Below are 22,934 nucleotides of genomic sequence, written 5' to 3'. Positions count from 1 at the left end.
AAGATTTACAAGGATGTTGCCAGGGTTGGAGGATCTGAGCTACAGGGGGAGGCTGAACAGGCTGGGGCTGTTTTCCCCGGAGTATCAGAGGCTGAGGGGTGACCTTTTAAAGAGATTCATAAAGTCATGAGGGGCATGGTGGGGTGGGGGAGTTCAGAACTAGAGGGCATAGATTTAGGGTGAGTGGGAAAGATATAAAAGAGACCTAAGGGGCAATGTTTTCACGCAGAGGGTAGTGCGTGTGTGGAATGAGCTGCCAGAAGAAGTGGTGGAGGCTGGTACAATTACAGCATTTAAAAGGCATCTGAAAAGGTATATGAATAGGAAGGGTTTGGAGGGATATGGGCCAGGTGCTGGCAGGTGGGACTAGATTGGGTTGGGATATCTGGTCAGCATGGACGAGTTGGGGTCTGTTTCCGTGCTGTACATCTCTATGACTCTGTGAGGTGCTGCACTTTGGGAGATCAAATGTTAAGAAAAAGTATACAGTTCCTGGCAGGACCCTGGAGAACATTGATGTACAGAGGAATTTTGTGATTCAAGTCTACAGCTCCCTGAAAGTGGCAACGGAAGTAGATAGGGTGGCAACAAAGGCATATGGAATGCTAGCCTTTATTGTTTGGGCATTGAGGATGTCATGTTGCAGCTTTATAAGATTTTGGTTAGACCACACTTAAGAAGAGTATTGTGTTCAATTCTGGTCGCCACATTACAGGAAGGTTGTGGAGGGCTCAGAAGAGGTTTAGCCAGATGCTACCTGGATTAGAGGCTAACAAGGAGAGGCTAGAAAAACTTGGCTTGTCTTCTCTGGAGTGGCAGAGGATGAGGGGAGACTTGATAGAAGTCTATAAAGTTATGAAATTCATAGATAGGGTTGACGGTCAAAATCTTTTTCCCAGATTTGAAATGTCTGATACTAGATATTTAAGGTGAGAGTGGGAAAGTTCAAAGGAGATGTGAGGGACAAGTTTTTTTTTAACAGAGTGGTAGGAGTCTGGAATGTACTGCCAGGGGTGGTGGTAGATGCAGATATGATAAGGGTGTTTAGGGAGCTTTTAAATAGGCACATTGAATGTACAAGGAATGGAGGGATATGGATCAAGGAAGGCCGAAGGGATTAGTTTAATTTGGTGTCCTGTTCGGCACAACATTGTGGGCTGAAGGGCCTGTTCCTGTGCTGTACTGTTCTATGTTCTATGTAATTCTTAGTTACTTAGCATCACAGAGACATGCAGCATGGAAAGAGACCCTTCGGTCCAACTCATCCATGCTGACCAAATTTAATCTGGTCCTATTTGGCCCTTATGCATTTCTGGACAAATGGTGGAGATTGTAGGCTGAAGATGCCAGTCTGTATGTCTTTGTATTGTCACTATGCTTGATGTAATCTAGGAGAAACTGTCTTGGTGAAATGCACATTTTTGTTTAGTTTGCAAATTCAATATTTTTAAAAGTTAAATATCATTCTCTTTATTTAAAAAAAACCATTGTTACTGTGAAATTACACAGCAAACTGTATTAGTAAAATAATCTCAATCCTATGTTGCAGATCTGAAAGATGCCTTAAGCTATCTTAACACTTCTGCAAATGCTTTTATGTTTGACGACTGGGAGAAAAGACCAAATAAATCTTCCTGCATTCGTTGTGCAGTGATCGGAAATGGTGGAATTCTGAATGGCTCTCGGAAGGGTGAGGAAATTGATCAACATGACTATGTATTCCGGTATGTTCATATTTGTATCTCAATGTGGGATTGTGGCAAATGAGCCTGGAATGCTGTGAAACTCTGTTCGTGGCATCTGTTAGCCTAGGACACCAATCTAAGCCAGGTCAAAAAGAATTGTCTTTTTGTTGCTGAATTGAAGAATTTTAAGTAAAATGAGTCTGGGCATGGAATCCAGTTCTGCTTCCAATACTGTTTCAGTTCTACAGGGTTCTGTTGTAGTGTCCATATCTCTGAGCCAGGAGGCCTGGGTTCAAGTTCCACCTGCTCTAGAGGTGTGTAATAACATCTCTGAATAGGTTGATTAGAAAGTGCCAACCAATTGAGTAAATTGGCAACCTCCTAAGGATTTTTAGCAAATGGCATTTTTATTGCTGTGTTGTTGGAAATTTGAGTGTTGTTTACAACCTTCAGATTTAGGTGCTGCTTCTACTGACACACACCCGGTTTTAATTTTTTTGAAATCAATATTTCTGTTGAAACGTAGTTTGTATTTTGGTGACAGCGATTTGTTTGAATATTTGGCCTGGCAAACAGAGCTTGCCATTTTGTTCATTGCCTTTGTTTATAACCCCATTCCAACTTGGCAATCCTTGGAATTAAAATTCATCCAAGTCCTGTCAATATGTAATGTGCATATTAAGTTTATGAAACCTGCAAAGTGGGGTGCTACCCAGTTTGAAGAGTAAAAGGAAGATTGAATAAAGCAGTAATTAAGAGAAGCGATTTTTTTTTTTCTATTTTGTTTTAAACGACTGTAGGTTCTAAAAGGTAAAGAAGACTGGGAGAAACATGAGAGAGTTAAAAGGTTTTATTTTCTATCTGTCTCACTATTTGTTTGTTTCTGCTGTTTTTCTGATCTAGAGCAAATGGTGCCATTATTAAAGGATTTGAGAAAGATGTAGGGACCAGAACATCATTTTACACATTTTCCACAAATACAATGAAAAATTCTCTATATGCGTATCACCGTTTGGGATATATTGGTCTGCCACAATCTGAGGTAAAGTGTTTTTCCAGGTCAGCTGCCTGAGGCCAAACTGCACAGTTTACAAACCTTGGTGTCACCTTTGACTCTCAGCTGAGCTTCTGACCACTCATCCACTCCGGCTGCCTATTTTTACTTCAAACGGAATGATTCCACACTCAGCTCAGCTGCTGCCCCATGTCTTAGTTACCTCTGGACTTGACAATTGCACTCTTTGATGACCTCTCATTCCTCCATGCACTTGAAGTTATTCAAATCTTTGCTGCTTCCTGCCAAAGTCCTATTCACCCTCTGCCTACGTGCAAGCTGACCTACAGTGGCCAAACAAAGTCCGGAGTTTTTAAGATTCTCATCACTACTTTCACATTCCCCTGCCCTAGTTCAGTAATCTCTAACCATCCCTTGCCTTTGGTAGTTTGGTCATCCTTCAGTGTCAGCTGTGATCAGCTACTCAATGTTCTGGAACACAGCCACCGTCTAACCCTGAGGCCCCATGTCTAGTGCTTTGTGTAACAGCAAGAGAAGCAACGCATCCACTTTGGTTACAAGAACTTACTCCTATGGGACTGTTCCATGAGTTGGACATTGTAACAAGTAATGTTCAGATGTCATTACAGCTCACTCATATTGGTATATGACACGAATTTGGGTAGCTGCTGGAAGTCTAAAGGCCAAAGTTGCATTCAGATTGTTCAATCATTCAATCTTTGCCTTTGATAATATATCAGTGAAAATTTGAAGGCACTGGCTTTATTATTCACCTGGTTGGCTTTGGAAAGAGACTTGACAAAACTATTAGATTACTTAGAGTGGAAACAGACCCTTCGGCCCAACAAGTCTACACCGACCCTCCAAAGAGCAATCCAGCCAGACCCATTCCTCTACATTTAACACTATGGGCAATTTTAACATGACCAATTCACCTAACCTGCACGTTTTTGGACTGTGGGAGGAAACCGGAGCACCTGGAGGAAACCCACGCAGACACTGGGAAAATGTGCAAACTCCACACATGAGGTGGGAATTGAACCTGGGTCTCTGGCGCTGTGAGGCAGTGGTGCTAACCACTGTGCCACCATGCTACCCATGTACTTTTCATGCCCTGGCAAATGTCATGCCAATATGAAATTCATTGAGTGAGGTAGAAAGAACCTGCATTGATAGAACAAATGTCCTGATTGTGGTATGCCCCAGAGAGCTCCAGAGTCAATGAAGGGATTTTTTGTTGTTGTTGTAGTTTAGTCGTAGTTGTAATATAGGATGCAAGTTTGTGCACAGCAGGTTTGGATGGTTTGAGCTCTAAAGAGACGCTGAATAGGCTGCGGCTATTTTCCCTGGACTGTCAAAAGGGTGACCTTCTGGAGATTTATAACATTGAGAGGCCTAGATAGGGTGAATAGCGAAGATCTTTTCCCAAGAGTGGGGGGGATCCAAAACTAGAGGGGCACAGGTTTAAAGTGAGGGGGGAAGATTTAAAAGGAACCTAAGGGGCAACTTATTAATGCAGAGAGTGGTGCATGTTTGAAACAAGTTGCCTGTGGTGGTGGTGGAGGCTGGTACAATTTTACTTTTAAAAGGCTTCTGGATGGGTATTTCGATAGGAAGGATTTAGAAGAATATGGGCCAAATGCTGGCAAATGGGATAGGATTAATTTAGGATATCTGGTCAGCATGGACAAATTGGACCAAAGGATCTGTTTCTGTGTGGTACATCTCTATGACACTAAGTCCCCACAAAATGGAAATGTGAACTTCCAGATGATCTGTTTTGGTGAAGGCTAGTTGAAAATGAATTGGCCAGGGCACCGGCAAACTCCCATCTCCAGTTCAGAATTGTACCAGGGGATGTGTTGCATCTATCTGCAAGAGAAGATTCACTAGGATGTTGTCTGGGATGAAAACTCTAATGAGAAGAGATTGGTTAGGCTGGGTTTGTATTCCTGGGAGCAGAGGAGGCTGAAAGAGTTTTGAAGTACACAAAAAACTGAGAGTTGTCGAGCTATGGGAACCTTTATCCCCGTAGCAGACATATGAGACCAGCGGGCACAAGTTTAAGGTGAGGAGTAAATGGTTTAGAGATTGGAGAGAAAATGTTTTTCACCCACACGGTGATAGATATGTGGAACATGCTGCCTGAAAAGGTGGTAGAGACTGGCGCACTCTCAACATTAAAGTGCTCATCCTGATGCTTCTTAAAATGCCAGGGCATAGTGGGCAGTGGACCAAGTGCAAGTAAATGGGATTGATGTAGTTTAGTCTTTGTTGGCTGCCATCGAATGGTGGGCCAAAGGGCCTGTTTCTGTGCTGTATGACTCAACGACAGTAAAAACAAAAAGGCCCTTTGGTTTCATTGTTCAACTGAAAGGCAGCATCCCCAGCAATACAACCATTTTTCTCTCTGTATGACATTGAAATGTTGTGTTAGATTTTATCCTCTCGTTCTGAAGTGGAACTTGAATCCAAATTTTCTGATTAGAATCAAGCATATGACACGCTGAGGCATGGCTGACACCACTGTATAGTCAGTCCATAGACAGAGTAAAGGACATGATGAAAAATTTGAGGGAATGAGCTGTAAATTGGGTTAAAGTAGGAAATTTCCATCCTCCTTTTGTATGAACTAGTAATATATCCAGAGTGTTCTGGAGTAAAATGAACTAATAATAACTGGATTGGTGGAGATAGACAGCACACTCTGATCTGGATTTTTTTGTTATTCATTCCTGGGATGAGGGTGTCGCTGGCTAGGCAACATTTGAGGCCCATACTCCGATCCCAGAGGGCAATTAAGAGTCAATCACATTGCTGTGGGTCTGGAATCACATGTAGGCAAGACAGGGTAAGGATGGGCAGGTTTTCTTTCCTAAAGGATGTTAGTGAACCAGATGGCCTTTTTCAACAATCAACAATGGATTTGTGGTTATCATGTAATTCAGATTGTCTCCTTTGTTTTTAATCAAATTGCATCATCTCCTGTGGTGGGTTTCGCTCCCGGGGTCCCAAGAACATTATCTGAGTCTCTGGATTGACAGTCCAGCAGTAATACCACTAGGCCATCACCATCTCGTCCCCTCTTCCCCCCAACCCATATTATAATAATATACAGATATAATACAACTTTTTTAGTGACTGAGACTGAGGAAAAGTTGGGGATCCAAATGGAGTTTGAATATTTTCTTTTTTGGAAGATTAAAGCTTACAATTAGAATAGATGGCACTGGTGTTATCAGAGTGCTCAGAAGGGAGGAAACTTAAAACATCTACATTAGTTCTGTAATAATTACAATATACTGCATGACCATATTGGGGAAATGGAAATTAGTTGGGTCGGCAAAACAGTTTGTTCTTGATGCTAATTTGAAAAGTGATTTAATTATTCCTTGATCCCTGTATTAACATGGGAAAGGAAAGATTTAAATAAATACTTTATATGGTTGTGTTTTATAATTCAGGCAAATAAACCATTCTTGTTACATTTGATTATGATTTGTATACTTGGACGCAATATTTACCTCATGTGCATGAGGAATGCCGCGATTAGTCTGTACAATTTCATAGTCGTTTGTAATTGAGCCATTGCTTCCATTCTCCATGTAATTTCTCTTTATTTACTTCTCTTTATTTGAAGGAGACAAGATACGTGTTTCTTCCAGACCACAACCGCGATTACTACTTAGTAAAAGCTGCCATACTGAATGCACCCATAGAGAAGGGAAGTGACAAATCCCAAAAGTAGGTTGTTGTGGTTTATGTTCAGTTATGATGTTGTTGCATCACTCTGAGTCAGTCAGTCACTGTGATTAGTAGAGACATACTGCATGTAAACAGACTCTTTGATCCAACGAGTCCATGCTGACCATAATCCCAACTAAACTAGTCCCACCTACCTGCACTTAGCCTATATCCCTCCAAACATTTATTGATAATGTACTTACCAAACATCTTTTGACTGTACCCACGTCCACCTGTTCCTCTGCAAGTTCATTCCACACATGAACCACGCATTTTAAAAAAAAAAATTACACCTCCTGTCTTTTTTTCCTCCTCTCTCCATTTTAGGAAAAAAGTGCCCACTAGTCTTGAAATCCCCCACCCTAGGGATTTCATTCACATGCCATTCACCTTATCCATGCCCTTCGTGATTTTATAAACCTCTATAAGGTCACCTCTCTACATCCTGCGATTAACTGAAAAACGTCCCAGCCTATTCAGCCTCCCTTATAACTCAAGTCCTTCATTCCCAGCAACATCCTGGTAAATCCTTTCTGAACACTCTCCAGCTTAATAATACCCTTTCTATAACAGGGAGATCAGAACTGTACAAAGTATTGCAGAAGAAACTTACCAATGTCCTGTACTACCTCAAAATGACATCTCAACTTCTATACTCGAGGTCTGAGCAATGAAGGCAAGCGTGCTAAATGCTGCCTTAACACACAATCTATGTGATGCAAACTTCAAAGAATTATATATCTGAACCCCAAGGTCTCTGTGTTCTATGATACTATCCAAAGCCCTACTTTTAATTCTATCAAGTCTTGCCTTTGTTTGGTTTACCAAAATGCAATACCTCGCGTTTATCCAAATTAAACTCCATCGGCCGCTCTTCAGCAGAGAGGAATGATTGCTTCACTAGCTGCGAGTGCACACACTGTGCAAAATGAAGTGACTTGTCTCTTGCTGGATATATTCAGCATTTCACTTTCCCCTTCTGTTCAAGGTGGGGCCACATTGCACCGGGTATGGATTTACCTTAAGTACAGTGTAATCCCTGTGCAAACAACTTTTTAAAATAGGTACTGCAATGACAGTTATGACCAATTATTTCCCTCCAAGCACCTTATTTTGCTTAAAAGGGCCCTTCTGGTGCGGTGGTGGTGTCCCTGCGTCTGGAACAGAAGGCCCGGATTCTGGTTGCTGTAGAGGGCTGTCTGAACTGTTTGGCTGAAAATGCCCAGCTTTTTCTGCTCCACCTCGTTTTATTTTTTGTAATGGAGATTAATGTGTGAGTGTGCAAATCATCTGTCCTGAGGGCAGTGCATTTTGAATCAGATTAATTCTAGGAATTCAATACGGAGCTGCACTGCCTCTCATTGTCCAACTGGATGGTTTAACCTCCTAGATTGACATCACAATTGTGCGTCCAATTGGCCACCTGTAGAAGAAAGATGAGTAGGAAAGCCAAACTTGGACTTTTGTTGCTGATTTTGTTTTTGTTTTGTGTTTGGTGGTACAATGTGTAGGAATGTTTCCCATCCTTTCAGAGTTGAGCAGCTCATTACATTCAATGTGTCCAGCCACACATGAGGAAGAACTATTTAGTAAGTTACTGATAACCATCTCTGTGGAGCCGCAGTTGACTATTTTCAGAAGCAGTGGATGAGACTTGCATTGCTTTTGAAAGCATCGGGGAATTAAAAACTGAATGCATCTGTAGCTCTGGAAGGAGTTCTGAAGGGAATGACGATGTAATATTTTGGTTTTCTGTTTCTTTATGTCTTAGGCCACCGACGTATTTTGGAGAAAATGGTCGACCTGAAAAGTTCAAGATGTATCACCCTGACTTTATTCGATATGTTCGAAATAGGTAAAAAGGAGATTTGATTTTGAATGTTAAAAGGGAGAATGAGTCAGAAATGCTTGAGAATGTATTGACAATTGGATTTGTAAAGTTGCCATTGTCCCAGAGGAGAAAGTGAGGCAGATGCTGGAGATCAGAGTCATAGAGTGTAGTGCTGGAAAAGCACGGCGGGTCAGATGGCATCCAACCGAACTTATGCTTGAAATGTTGATTCTCCTGCTCCTCAGATGCTGCCTGACCGGCTGTGCTTTTTCCAGCACCGCACTCTTCGACATTGTCCCAGAGGACCACTCGACTGCTCTCTCTCATTAGCAGGTGACTGATTAGTGTGTAACCTGAGGGTCCCCACTGATCAGGTGGGGTCGAGTAACCTCAGCTGGAGCAGGTATTGAATCCATGCTGTTAGCCTCACTCTATCACGAACCAACCGCCCAGCCAATGGAGCTAAAAGGGCTAAGGATAACCAAAACTGCCTTAAGGGTCAGATGTTTTGTTCAACATGTGCCATCTTTATTAGACAGCGCATAGTTGGAGAATTCCCACTCTTGTGAATGGTTATAGTACAGTGTTTGAGCGGTGATTGGATTTGGTGCTAGTGGAAAGGCATCACTGTGTCATCAAAATGGACCCAGTGGAAGGAATGTGACTCTGACGTTGGTGGGTTGGGAGCAGATGATGGCAAAGGACAATTTCCCAGTGGTGAAAGGTGGAGCCTGAAGAGTGGCAACTTCAACATTGGTTGGGTCTGGTGTAGATGGCGATTAGATTAGATTAGATTAGATTACTTAGTGTGGAAACAGGCCCTTTGGCCCAACAAGTCCACACCGACCTGCCGAAGTGCACCCACCCAGACCCATTCCCCTACATTTACCCCTGCACCTAACACTACAGGCAATTTAGCGTGGCCAATTCACCTGACCTGCACATTTTTGGAGTGTGGGAGGAAACTGGAGCACCCGGAGGAAACCCACGCAGACACTGGGTGAATGTGCAAACTCCACACAGTCGGTCGCCTGAGGCGGGAATTGAACCCGGGTCTCTGGCGCTGTGAGGTAGCAGTGCTAACCACCGTGCCACTGTGCCGCCCACGGGGTGGAGAAGGGGTGGTGACGCAGGCATCATTGATGAGCTGGCTCGGGACTGATGGACTCTCTTTTAAGCTACATAGAGTCTTAGAGATGTATAGCATGGAAACAGATCCTTTGGTCTAACTCATTCATGTCAACCAGATATCCTAAATTAATCTTGTCGCGTTATATCCCTCCTAAAGCCTTCCTATTCATGTACCCATCTAGAGGATCTTTAAATGCTGTAATTGTACCAGCCTTTATCACCTCCGCTGGCAGCTCATTCCACACACACATCACCCTCTGTGTGAAAAATTTGCTTCTTAGATCCCTTTTAAATCATTCCCATTTCACCTTGAACCTATACCCTTTAATTTTGGACTCCCCGAGCTCAGGGAATTGACCTTGTCTATTTACCCTATCCCTGCCCCTCATGATTTTACGAATTTTTATAAGGTCACCCCTCAGCCTCCACTCCAGGGTAAACAGCCCCAGCCTGTTCAGCCTCTCCCTATAGCTCAAACCCTCCAACCCTATCAACATTCTTGTAAATCCTTTCTGAGCCATTTCAAATTTCACAATATTGTTCCTGTAGCAGAGAGGCCAGAATTGCAAGCAGTATTCCAATAATGGCCGAACCAAAGTCCTGTACAGCTGCAACATGATCTCCCAACTCCTGTACTCAATGTACTGACCAATAAAGGCAAGCATTTCAAATGTCATCTTCACTATCCTATCTACCTGTGATTCCACCTTCCAGAAACTATGAACCTGTAACCCAAGGTCTCTTTGTTCAGCAACACTCCCCAGGACCTTACCATAAAGTATGTAAGTACTGCCCTGACTTATCTTTTCAAAATGCAGCACTTCATGTTTATCGAGTCTATCTATTTTCTTTATCATTAAACTATTCAAAATGGCACCAGATTATGGCGACAGTGGAAAGCTTTTGACTGTATTTTACTGTTCTCACACAGTCAAAGGTTCTCACAGTAAAATACATGTGACAATAAAATCATTCATTCATTCATATGAAAAAATTCACTTCAGCAGCTGCCTTCCCTTTGTTGAGATCTTTCCAGCCATTCCCTGACCTCCATTTTCCTTTAATCACATTCAATCACTCTCCATCTCCAATATCATCTCCTTTGTTAAACGACCATCTGTTGCTTGAGTTTTACCAGCTTGCAGTTATTGCCAAGAATACAATGACCTGCATTTGTGGGGTTTAACAGGTTTACACTTGATTAGGTGTTGATGGATTTATGTCTTAAGAATTTGAATTGGCACTTGTTACAAACATTGAGATGGATCAAAGGATGATCTTCTGCACATGTGAATGAGTTAAACTTTCTGATGAGTCCCTTCTTACTTGCAATCAATTTGCTTTTTACATTTGGTTAAAAGACCATTACATTCCCAACTCTTCTATGCCAATTCACTTACTCTCGATTTTCATTCTGAGTTTCTGTAGCCTTGACACAGAGGGAGCTAAAGCAGCACAACTGCAATGTTAATTTCTGAGTTAGGACTGCTGCAAATTTGAAGGTGAAACAGTCAGACCTGTTTAATTATGCTGATTTTAAAAAATCAAATTCAAGTCTTATCACTTTTATGATTTCTGTTTAAAATACAGAATAATTGTACAATATTAGAAAACAAATTGCCTTTACTTTTCACTGAAAGTTAGGTTTGACTTATAATTAACAAACCATAGCCGCAATAAAAATTAATCACTGTGATTCATTCTCAATGACACTGTCAAAAATACTCGCTATTTTCCTGCATTGCTGACTGCACTGGAGTCTGTGGAGGCGAGATATGAATGTGTTGAGCATAAAATCTTACATCTGAGTGGGTCGAGCCCTTACATCTGAGCCAGAAGGTTGTGGGTTCAAATCTCAGTCCGAACTTTGTGTGTGTAATTGTGGCTGCTGCATTGGTGTGGTAGCTCAGCTAGAGATGCTAGCTTTCTGCGGTGATGCTACATTTGAGGCTTTGTCTGTTGTCTCAGGTGCACATAAAATACCCCATTACACAATACTGAAGCAGATTGGATAGAATTCTATCCAGAGTCCTGTTTAATAGTCATCCTTCAATCAAGGCCACAGAAACAGATTGATTGTTTGTCCTTTATCACATTGCTGTATTTGGGAGCTTGCTTTTTGCAAATTGGGGACTGAATTTGCTGCATTGTAGCAGCGACTACTCCATACCAAATATTTTTGGGAAGTATTGAGGATTATAAAAGTGCGAATCTGTCCTTCTGTTTTAATTTAATTATTTCATACTCTGAGCTGGCAGCAGTTGAGAAGAAAGAAGTTAATTTACAGTTTCTCCCTCCACAGATGCTGCCAGGTCAGGTGAGTTTTTCAAGCATTTTCTATCTTCGTTATTTCTTTTCTGGAAGGGTCAACACTAGGGTTGCGTTATCCACAAGCCATATACATTATTGAGGCTCATTATTTGAGAAAGGATGTACTGGCAGTGGAGAAGGTGCAGAGGAAGTTCACCAGGCTGATTCCGGAGTTGATAAGGTTGCCTTGTAAGGAGAGTAGACTGAGACTGTCCTCATTGGAGTTTCAAGAACGAAGGGGAATCTTATAGAAACATATAAAGTGATGAAAGGAATGGATAAGATAGAAGCAGGGAGGTTGTTTCCACTGGCTGGTCAAACTAGAACTAGGGGACATAGCCTCAAAATAAGGGGGAGCAGATTTAGGACTGAGTTGAGGAGGAACTTCTTCACCTAAAAGGTTGTGAATCTGAGAATTCCCTTACCAGTGAAGCAGTTGAGATTACCTCATTAAAGACCGAGAGATTTTTGAACAATAAAGGGATTAAGGGTTATGGTGAGCAGGCGGGTAAGTGGAGCTAAGTCCATGAAAAGATCAACCATGATCCTATTGAATGGCGGAGCAGGCTTGACAGGCCAGGTGGCCGACTCCTGCTCCTGTTTCTTATGTTCTTATGCTCTTATTACTTTGTTTCTTTGTTTAATCACCTCACAGTTTAGTTTCCTCCTACCTCCCCCCACCTTGCTTTGTAATCATGAACATGAAAGATGCAGTCAGCTTGTATGAGGACGTAACTTGATGTGTAATGTGGAAATGAGATAATTCACTGTGGTCATAAAAGAGAAAAGCCAGATTGTAAATATTGATGCTTTGAAACACACTGTTCAGGGACATTTTGGTTGTGTTCACTTATTCAACACAAAGTTAACATGTAATTACTGTAAGCAATTCTGATATCAAGTAATATGTTTGAGGTACCAAGTTCCAGTCTCTGGATTAAAAAGTGTATCCTGAATTCATCGCTGGATTTGTTAGTGATTATTTTGTATCTAGATTTGATCTTCCACTGCCCCCTTCCATACATCTACCTTATCAAATGCTATTCAAAATTAGAGTGTCCTCTAAAACTCAGCTATGTGAAGTAATCTGATAGAGTGGAGCAGTGCTCTGAAAGCTAGTATTTCCAAATAAACCTGTTGGACTAGAACCTGGTGTTGTGTGATTTTTAACTTAATCTCATGGAAGCTTACAATTCTGGTAGAGGGTTCAACAGTGTGAGTATTGAGATGCTGTCATTCCTTTTTGGGTGTCTTTTTTTTAATATTTTAATCACTATTGTGATGTGGGTGTCAATGGCAAGGCCAGCATGTGTTGTCCTTCTTTGGTTTCCTTGAACTGAAAGGCTTGCTAGACCATTTAATAGGTCAGTAAAGAGTCAACCACATTGCCGTGGGTCTGGAATCCTGTGTAGGCCAGATAAGGTAAGGATGAAGATTTGCTTCACTAAAGGACGTGAGTGAACCAGATGGAGTTTTACAACAATTGACCGTGATTATGTGGTCACCATTAGGCTGGTTTATTTATTTTCATTAAATTCAAATTTCACCATCTGCCCCGGTGAGGCGTAGTTCTACATTACTCATCTAATGATATCACCACTACACCACCCACAGCTTCCTGTTTAGAATTATGTGTCACAGAATCCGAATAAGGAACTGGGGTATAGGCTTTGGGTGAGGGGAAGAGGTTGGGAATCTGTTGCATTCTCGGTCTTCAGAGAGATGTAATTGTTCACGTGTTGAGTATGTTCAGAACTGGGATTGATAGATTTTGAACAGTGAGTCATTCCTGGTGTATCTTGTAGACGGGACAGTGACAAAGGTATTTGATAGACTTGCCTATCTTGATGACTCCATTGAATATAAGAGTTGGGAGGTCATGTTGTGGGCTGTACATGACACTGATTAGCCCATGTTTGGAACACTGCATTCAATTCTGGTCTCCCTGCTCTAGGAAGGATGTTCTGAAACTTGAAAGGGTTCAGAAAAGATCTACAAGGATGTTGCCAGGGTTGGAGGGTTTGAGCTATAGGGAGAGGTTGAATAGGATGGGGCGGTTTTCCATGGAGCATCAGAGCCTGAGGGGTGACCTTATAGAGGTTTATAAAATCATGAGAGGCATGGATATGGTGAATAGCCAAGGTCTTTTCCCCAGGGTTGTGGAGTCTAAAACTAGAGGATTAAAGGTGAGGGGGGAAAGATTTAAAAGGAACCTAAGGGACAATTTTTTCACAGAGGGTGGTACGTATATGGAATGAGCTGCCAGAGGAAGTAGTGTGGCTGGTACAATTACAACATTTAAAAGGCATCTGGATGGGTATAGAAGAGTTTAGAGGGATATGGGCCAAATGTTGGCACTGGGACTAGATCAGTTTAGAATATCTGGCTGGCATGGACAAGTCAGGTTGAAGGGTCTGTTTTTGTGCTGTATGACTGTGACTTTCTAAGGGAACTGATGTAGATCAGCTGTGAGCTGTTTGAATGGCAGAACAGACTGGAGGGGGTTTGAGTCTTACTTCACTTTTTAATTTAAGTAACTTAATTTGGTGAATTACTCAACCTTCTATTTTCTGGAGAAGAGTCTCAACTTGTTCATTTTGGTTTTTCATGATAGCTAAAACTTCCGATCCGGCGTCATCCTTGTGGATTGTTAGAGGTACTGTTCTCTCGTGCCTCTGTTCTGTAATGTACGGATCGGAACTTTTGTATTAGTTAACTCCATTAAACCACTGAATGATAGAACCGTAAATTGTTGTAGACTACATACAGTGCTGAGTCATAAAGTATTATCTTCATAACAGTTTGCCACTGTTATTCTCTGTTTGTGCTGCCATAATATTCTGTCTTTGAATTTTAGCTAAAATAAGCTTTACGATATTAAACCTACTTCTCTACAGTAAGAAAAATAAGTATTCTGGGTCTCATTTCAAAACTTACCTAATATTGCTTCAGTTTGCAAGATTCAAAGTTTTCTTATAGGGTTGGGTCATTCTTTTAATGTAATGTTATCTCTATAGGTTTTTGTGGGCACATATATTGAAGACTTCACACCGTAATATTTACCGTCCCTCCACTGGTGCGACCATGCTCCTTGCTGCTATCCATTCCTGTGATGAGGTGAGAGGTGTCTCTTCTTGTATTTCAGTTGCTGCCTGCCCTTGCATTTCTGCTCCCAGTTGGATTGGAGCCCATTGTGGAGTTTGATTCCAAGAGAGAAGGCAGTTGAAATGAACGCTTCTAACCTTTTTAATGGGACAGGGAGTGGCAGCTTCACTGCGATATTATGACTGAAGAGGTTTCTAGCTCACAGGGCTCTAGCAGATTGTACCATTGTGAGCTCAAGGGTAAGTGGTAATCTTGCTGAACAGATTTAAAAAAAAACGGTTTAGTTGTCAACATTTTAATTCTTGAAAGTATAGAATCCCTACAGTGTGAAAGCAGGTCATTTGGCCCATCGTGTCCACACCTACCCTCCAAAGATTATCCCATCTGGACCTAACATCACCCACAAATCCTGCATTTTCCATGACTAACCCACCTAACCTACACATCCCTGAACACAACGGGCAATTTGGCACGGCCAATTCACCTGACCTGCACATCTTTGGATTGTGGGAGAAAACCAGAGCACCCGGAGGAAACGCATGGAGACACTGGGAGAATGTGCAAACTCCACGCAGACAGTCGCTTGAGGCTGTATTTGAACCCGGGTCCCTGGCGCTGTGAGGCAGCAGTGCTCACCACAGAGCCACCGTGCTGTGAAAGTTCTCATGTAACTACGTTCCCCCCCCACCCCCATATAAGCATTTTTCCTCATTCTTGTATGCTTTTGAATGGGCCAACACTTTCATGCTCAGCCAAACCCAATTAGTCTCCCTTGCTTAAATTAATTGAACACACTGAATAATGTCTTTAAGGTTTTTCAGACTGGAGGCCTGTGTGGTGTGCCACAAAGATCGGTGCTGGGTCCACTACTTTTTGTCATTTATAAAAATGATTCGGATGTAAACAAAGGAGGTATGGTTAGTAAGTTTGCAGATGACAACGAAGAAGGTTACCTCAGATTACAATGGGACCTTGATCAGATGGGCCAATGGGCTGAGGAGTGACAGATGGAGTTTAATTTTAGATAAATGCGAGGTGTTGCATTGTGGGAAAGCAAATCTTAGCAGGACTTATATACTTAATGGTAAGGTCCTGGGGAGTGTTGCTGAACAAAGAAACCTTGGAGTGCAGGTTCATAGTTCCTTGAAAGTAGAGTTGCAGGTAGATAGGATAGTGAAGAAGGCATTTGATAGGCTTTTCTTTATTGATTAGAGCATTGAGTACAGTAGTTGGGAGGTCATGTTGCGGCTGTACAGGACATTGGTTAGGCCACTTTTTAAATATTGTGTGCAATTCTGGTCTCTTTCCTATCGGAAGGATGTTGTGAACTTGAAAGGGTTCAGAAAAGATTTACAAGGATGTTGCCAGGGTTGGAGGATTTGAGCTATCGGGAGAGATTGAATAGGCTGGGGCTGTTTTCTCTGGAGCGTCGAAGGCTGAGGAGTGACCTTATAGAGGGTTTATAAAATCAGGAGGGGCATGGATAGGATAAGTAGACAAAGTATTTTCCCTGGATTGGGGTAGTCCAGAGCTAGAGGGCATAGGCTTATGGTGAGAGGCAACGATATAAAAGGGACCTAAGGGGAATCATTTTCACGCAGAGGGTGGTACGTGTATGGAATGAGGTGCCAGAGGAAGTCACGGAGGCTGGCGGAATTGCAACATTTAAAAGGCATCTGGATGGGTATATGAATAAGGAAGGGTTTGGAGGGATATGGGCTGGGTGCTGGCAAGTGGGACTAGATTAGGTTAGGATACCTGTCGGCATGGATGAGTGAACCGAAGAGTCTGTTTCCATGCTGTCCATCTCTATAACTCTGTGACTCAATGTAAGCCAGTTTAACCAAGCACAAGTTGATCCTCCAGCACCTCTGCAATTTGGGGTTGTACTATTGTGTAGTTCCCAAATAGTCAGTGGGAATTAGAGGAACAAATATGCAGAGAGATTAGAATAGTTATGGAGAGGGACAAAACTGGTCCACAGGTTCAAGTTCTAAAGTGGGGCAAGGCCGAATTTTGATGAGACAGCAGCTTGCGGGGTTTGATTGAAGTAGTTTGTTTGCAGGCAAAGGGACCTCTGGCAAGTGGGAGGCCTTTAAAAATAAGATAGCTAGAGTTCAAGGTCTGTCTGTTCCTGTGAGGGTGAAGGGCAAGGTTGTCAGGAATAGGGGACCCTAGATGATTGATTGAGGCTTTGACCAGAAAAAAGGAGGAGACATAGCTCAGGTACAGGCAGCTGAGATCAAGGGAATCCTGGAGGTATGCAGGGAATACAGGAGCTTACTGAAGAAGTAAAGCAGAAGTGTGGAAAAGGGGCATGAGAGAGCCTTGGCTGAGACGATTAGGGTGAATCCAAAGAGATACTTCAAGTATATTAAAAGAAAAACAATAACTGAGGAGAGAATAGGACCCCTGAAGGACCAAAGTGGACATGTATAAGTGGAAGCACAGGAGGTGGGCGAGGTTCTCGATGAATAATTCTCCTCTGTGTTTACCATTGAGAAAGATATGAAGACTTGGAGAAGCTAATGGTGATATCTTGGGGACTGTTCATATCACGATAGAGGAGAAGTGTTGGATGTATTAAAATGTATGAAGGTGGATAAATCTCCTGGTCCTGACCAGATATATCTATGAGCACTGCAAGAGGCTAGAGAAGATATTGCGTAGGCCCTGGCTGATATTTTTGCATCATCATTAGCTACGGGTGAGGTCCTGGAAGACAGAAGGGTAGCGAATGTTGTGCCATTACTCAAGAAGGGCTGCAAAGAAAAGCCTAGGAACTATAGACCAGTAAGCTTAATATTTGTGGTGGGTAAGATACTTGAGAAGATTCTGAGGGATAAATGTACATGCATTTGGAAAGACAGGGTTTTATTAGAAGTAGTCAGCTTGGCTTTGTGCGTGGGAGATCATGCCTCAAATTTATTAGAGTTCTTTGAAGTGACCAGGAAGGTTGACGAGGGCAGGATGGTAGGCCCAGTCTATATGTATTTCAGTAAGGCCTTTGATAAGGTTCCATATGTTAGGCTGCTCTGGAAGGTTAGATCGCATGGAATCTAGGGCAAGCTGGCAAATTGAATACAAAATTTGCTTGATGGTAGGAAGCAGATGGTAATAGTGGAAGGATCCTTGTCGGACAGGAGGCCTGTGACTAGTGGAGTTCCTCAGGGGTCGGTGCTGGCCCGATTACTGTTTGTTATCGATATCAATGATTGGATGTGAATATACAAGACCTGATTAATAAGTTTGCTAATGACACCTAAAATAGGTGGTATCATGGACAGTGAGGAAGGTTATTGGAAATTGCAGTAGGACATTGATCAGCTGGGGAAGTGGGCCAAGAAATGGCAAATTGTGTTTAATATAGATAACTGTGAGGCCTTGCATTTTGGAGAGTCAAATTAAGGTAGGAGTTTCATTGTGAATGGTAGGGCCTTGAGGAGTGTCGTGGAACAGAGGGACCTTGGAGTTCAGGTTCACAGTTCTCTGAAAGTGGAGTCCCAGGTAGACAGGGCAGTGAAGAAGGCTTTGGGCACACTGGCCTTCATCAGTCAGGGCATTGAGTATAGAAATTGGAAGTTGTTTTGCAGTTGTACAGGATGTTGATGAGGCCGCACTTGGAGTGTTGTGTTCAGTTTTGGTCACTTTGTTATAGGAAGGATGTTATTAAACTGGGAAGAGTGCAGAAGAAATTTACAAGGATATTGCTAGGACTCAATAGTCTGAGTTAGAGGGGGAGGTTGGACAAGCTAGGACTTTTTCTTTAGAGTGTAGGAGACTGAGGGGGGACTTATAGAGGTGTCTAAGATCATGAGAGGTATGGATAGGGTAAATGCATTCCATCTTTTTCCCAGGGTTGGGGAATTGAGGACTAGAGGGCATCAGTTTAAGGCTAGAGGAGAAAGAATAAAAGGGAGCTTGAGGGACAATGTTTTTACACAGAGGGTGGTACGCATATGGAATGAGCTGCTAGTGGAAGTGGTTGAGGCGGGTACCTGCACAACATTTAAAAGGCATTTGGACAAATACATGGCGAGGAAAGGATTAAAAGGATGTGGGCCAAGTACAAGGAAATGGGGTTATTGTGGATGGACACTTTTGGGCTAAAGGGCCCATCTCTGTGGGTTTGTATCGCCAAATGCTGTTGTGGAAGGAGTTCCTGCATTTGGATCCAGTTGCAATGAAGGATCAGCGGTTATAGTTCCAAGTCAGAATGGGGGGTGTCTTGGAGGTGAACATGTGGATGGTAGTGGTACTCCCATGTGTCTACTGCCCTTGTCCTGGTAAAGGTCAGGATTTGGAAGCGGCTGTCATTAGAGCCTCGGTGAGTTGTTGTCGTACATCTTGTCACGAAAGTTAGCAAATTTGGATCTACCTTTTTGCTGTGAAATCAGTTTGCACTTAGAGTTTTAGGCTTGAAATCTGTGTATTTCCAATTCTGTGTTCATTGTTTAAAATGTTTCCTGTTCTCTTCACTTTTAGGTTAGTGCTTATGGATTTATCACTGAAGACTATGTAAAATATTCAGATCATTATTTTGATCGGGCCTACCATAAATTGGTCTTTTATTCGAATCATGACATGAAATTGGAAATGAAGTTATGGAAGAAGTTGCACAATTATGGGATAATTAAACTCTACACCAGGGAAGAGGATGCAAGATGAACTCGAATCTGAGATCTCGATCTGATTTTCAAGACTACATTTCTAGCGTTATTACTCTCTTTGGCTCGGGAAATTGCAGTGGGTTATTTTGTGTCCTTTTGTCACTGAATCTTTGGGATGTGAATCTGACCTGAAATTGCAAGGTCGAAAGCATCATCTCTGTCTCTCTGTCTCTGTCTCTCTCTCTGTGTGTGTGTCTCTCTCTCTCTATGTCTGTCTATCTTTCGTTAGCATTTGTTGCTGCTAGGGCATGGAAAGCATTGGAGAGAGGGATGAAGGTGGTCAGTGTTTGACAGGTGATGGAGGGTGGAGGTATACATGGGGGGCACGTCCTCCGGTTCGAGAGAGTTAAGCCTTTTTGTGTGAAATGAGTCTTGAGGTTTGTTCAGGACGGATTAGGGTATTGGATTTACATCTCTGTAATTTTGCCACTTTACCAGACTTTAATTTTGTTCTTTATCATTGGGGCCTTTTATAAGGCAATTGATAATTTAAGTGCCTGGAAACTACTCAAGTATAAACTTGTTCTGAATGTTTGCTAGAATGTGCCAAAAAAGGATGTGATATTACTGTATTTAAATGATTCATTCCACAGTACTTTTAACCAATGGAGAAATCATATACTGCAATTAGAATGTTATGTTGTAGCGTTGTGGTTATGGACTTTTGTGTTGAATTGAGAAATGATTGCATTTAAGTGATTGCCTGAACAAAGCATCAGAACCAAGAAAACTGTTCTGTCAAAGGCTACATTGCTCAGGTTTAACTTTAGGTGTGGAAAGGACAAGTTAGTAGCTACCCTGCTGTGACAAGCAAGGTATCAATTCCAGTCCAGGCTAGTTAGAGGCTTGGGAGGGGTGGTGGGGTGGGAAGAGAGCGCAGATTGACTGTGGACAAATCTATTCCTGTGGCATCCGTAAACACACACTCTCTTATTTATTCTGGCTGCGCAATAATTGTTTATTTGCACTTTTGAAGAGGGATTCCTCCTCTTCACTTCACAGCCTGGTTCAACTGGACTGTAACAGAACAAGCATTGGTCTAGTTGTCCCTTCGCTGTATCTGTAGTATGGGACCTCCCATTTGCAGAAGATAATGTCTGATTCAGGCAGGTGCCACAGACAGCTGTGGAAGCCCTCAGTAAATATGTCAATAGAACATTCACGTAGCAGAATGCGTTAAATCTGCTACTGTCTCATTTACCATTTGAGTTAGTGGAGTCACAATTGGTTATTGTTTCATTATTTCCTAACTTTTGTTCCATCTTAGTAACTTTCTGTGCCTTCCAGAAGCCTCAATTACTGACAATTCATACTTTCTCTCTAACGAACTTTTTTTTTTACGAATCTATATTTTGGCTCATAATGATTTGAGTTATAATTTGAAAATGTTTTGCATTTAGATTAGATGTATGAGTTAGAATTCATTTATTTCTTGTCCAGTTTTTGAATGTTAGCAACAATTAGTACTTCCAACTCGTACTATGTATGAGTGAGCATTTAAATCTGTCACTAACGTGCCTTAAATAATGTGCCTTAATTTACTTTTCAAAAGAGATTTGTTAGTACACTATGCACATCAATTACTGATGCAAATACTGGTCTTGCTTAGTGACCCGAGTAATTTTATCCTTGATTAATTTGCCAAATCGGTCAACAGGACCTAGGTCTTGGGTAGATCTTGTCAAACCATTCTTTTGTTTCTACTTATTGTTGAACTCTTGCTGCTGGGATCACAGATTCCATTCTTATTACCCAAAATGTCACAGCCTCCATTTAATTCTCGTTTATTGCTGGGGGTGAGACCATAAATTCAACTGAATTGGACACAGAAGGGAAGGAAATATGAGCAACTCTTCATTATAGAGAAAATGCAGTTTCTCCGCTAAGGTCAGTTCCTCCAGTTGGGATTGGTGCCTGATTCAAGATTTGACAATTTTCTCCTTTTAAAAAGGATATTGAAGGTGTTGTGTTGGTATAACGGGCATTTACTGGCACAAGCCGTTGTGTTGGACATGGAGATACTGACACTAATGTAAAATTACGTGGGAGTGTACAACTTGACATTAACATGATTCTAAGCTTTCTTTGAATTGATATGTATTTGTGTGTATTAGCAAAAGATTGAAGCAATTCTCGCCATTATTTCTGCATTTCCCCATCATTGGACTGCCTCTATCAGCTTTGCCCATCTGACAATATCCTTTTAACAAGATGTAGAAAGTGGAATCGAGCTGTGTTGGGCTAAGTAACCTGACCTCCATATTGGCTATTGTTTTGTCAATGATTTCTGCTATTACAGTTGCAAGTGTAAATTGACACATATTTTGGATTAGTCAGTTTTTGAGAGTTGCAAAGAACAAGCTGCCTTCTGTGGAATTCATTATCCCAAAACACATACATGGATCAAATGCTTCTTTAAGTACCTGGTTTACCAAAGACTCTGAAAATTCACTGAAGTTAAGTACTTAATGTGCAACATTCTCAAGTTTTCTTGAAGTTAAAAGCATGGGAATTTGTTTGGCATTGACCGCAAGTAGAGAGGTTTTCCTTGAAAATTGTGGTCAATCAATTCAATGATATGAGGTGGATGCATTGCACACACTACACAGCAGTAACCAATGGTTTAAAAATAATAAATGTCTCCATAAAGTACTTTGCGAGAATGCCTGTTTACAAATATACCATGTTCTATCACAGAACTATTATGTTGAATGTACAGAGATTTATTTTGTTTTCATTTGCACACTGGTCAATAAATTTGAAGATATTCTGAAAGTTGTGACATTTTATTCTTAGCTTTGCATCTGAAGCCTTGCCAATTTGCGAGAGATTCTAGATTTGTATTTTTGCTTAATTCTTCTAACTGCTGTGGGCTTCACTGGCTGGGCGAGCATTTATTGCCCATCCAGAGTGCCAAAGGTACACCACCTAATTTGTTCCACAAATCCGATCGACACAGATTTTCTGTACAACGGCAGTGGCTTTATTATCGGACAGCCGGGTGAGAGATTCAAATCGTCTCTAAAGTACCAAGTGTCTACTTGTAGTGACTCTTCTTCACGAATCTCTGCCTTGCACACAGTGACAGTATATTTTATAGGAGTCAGACAAAGGCATATCAGTCACATGGGCAATTATCATTACATAGTTTAAAGTAGGTAATTACGAATTTACAAACCTTGATGAATGTCGATGTCCTGTGATAACGTGAATAGATTACAGAAACTAATTATCGTATTGTTCATGATTATGTGTTGATGGGAAGATATTAAGGCAGAAGGATCCTTCTTTCAGTAAATGGGGGATTCACATACCTATGTTAATATGGAGGGGAAGTAAGACAATGGGAGCAGGAGGCAGTTTAACAGGGTTGCGGCCAGGGGCTTGTCTTGAAAGGACAAATTCCTCTGGGGCTATGGGGGAATCCACGTGTGGCTCCAATA

The 22,934-nt window shown here is 41.7% G+C and overlaps 1 protein-coding gene across 2 annotated transcripts in view; it reads left to right on the top strand.

The window, feature by feature from the left end:
• Nucleotides 1–22,266, top strand: part of LOC122562237 (alpha-N-acetylgalactosaminide alpha-2,6-sialyltransferase 2) — a 122,074-nt gene extending 99,808 nt beyond the window's left edge. For both annotated transcript variants that reach the window (XM_088000711.1, XM_088000712.1), the window contains exons 5-10: nucleotides 1,550–1,724; nucleotides 2,589–2,727; nucleotides 6,341–6,444; nucleotides 8,216–8,299; nucleotides 14,734–14,833; nucleotides 19,307–22,266. In XM_088000711.1, coding sequence (XP_087856837.1) covers nucleotides 1,550–1,724; nucleotides 2,589–2,727; nucleotides 6,341–6,444; nucleotides 8,216–8,299; nucleotides 14,734–14,833; nucleotides 19,307–19,489 — 785 coding nt within the window. In that variant the 3' untranslated portion in view covers nucleotides 19,490–22,266. The remainder of the gene's footprint in view (nucleotides 1–1,549; nucleotides 1,725–2,588; nucleotides 2,728–6,340; nucleotides 6,445–8,215; nucleotides 8,300–14,733; nucleotides 14,834–19,306) is intronic.
• Nucleotides 22,267–22,934: the final 668 nt, after the last annotated feature.

The sequence above is a fragment of the Chiloscyllium plagiosum genome, unplaced genomic scaffold (assembly GCF_037043375.1).
Source record: "Chiloscyllium plagiosum isolate Xiang-an unplaced genomic scaffold, Cpla_swu_hap1 HiC_scaffold_25, whole genome shotgun sequence".
In the NCBI taxonomy this organism is placed as follows: domain Eukaryota; kingdom Metazoa; phylum Chordata; class Chondrichthyes; order Orectolobiformes; family Hemiscylliidae; genus Chiloscyllium; species Chiloscyllium plagiosum.
The sequence above is the reverse complement of the archived record's forward strand: the minus strand, read 5'-3'. Positions and strand labels throughout refer to the sequence as shown.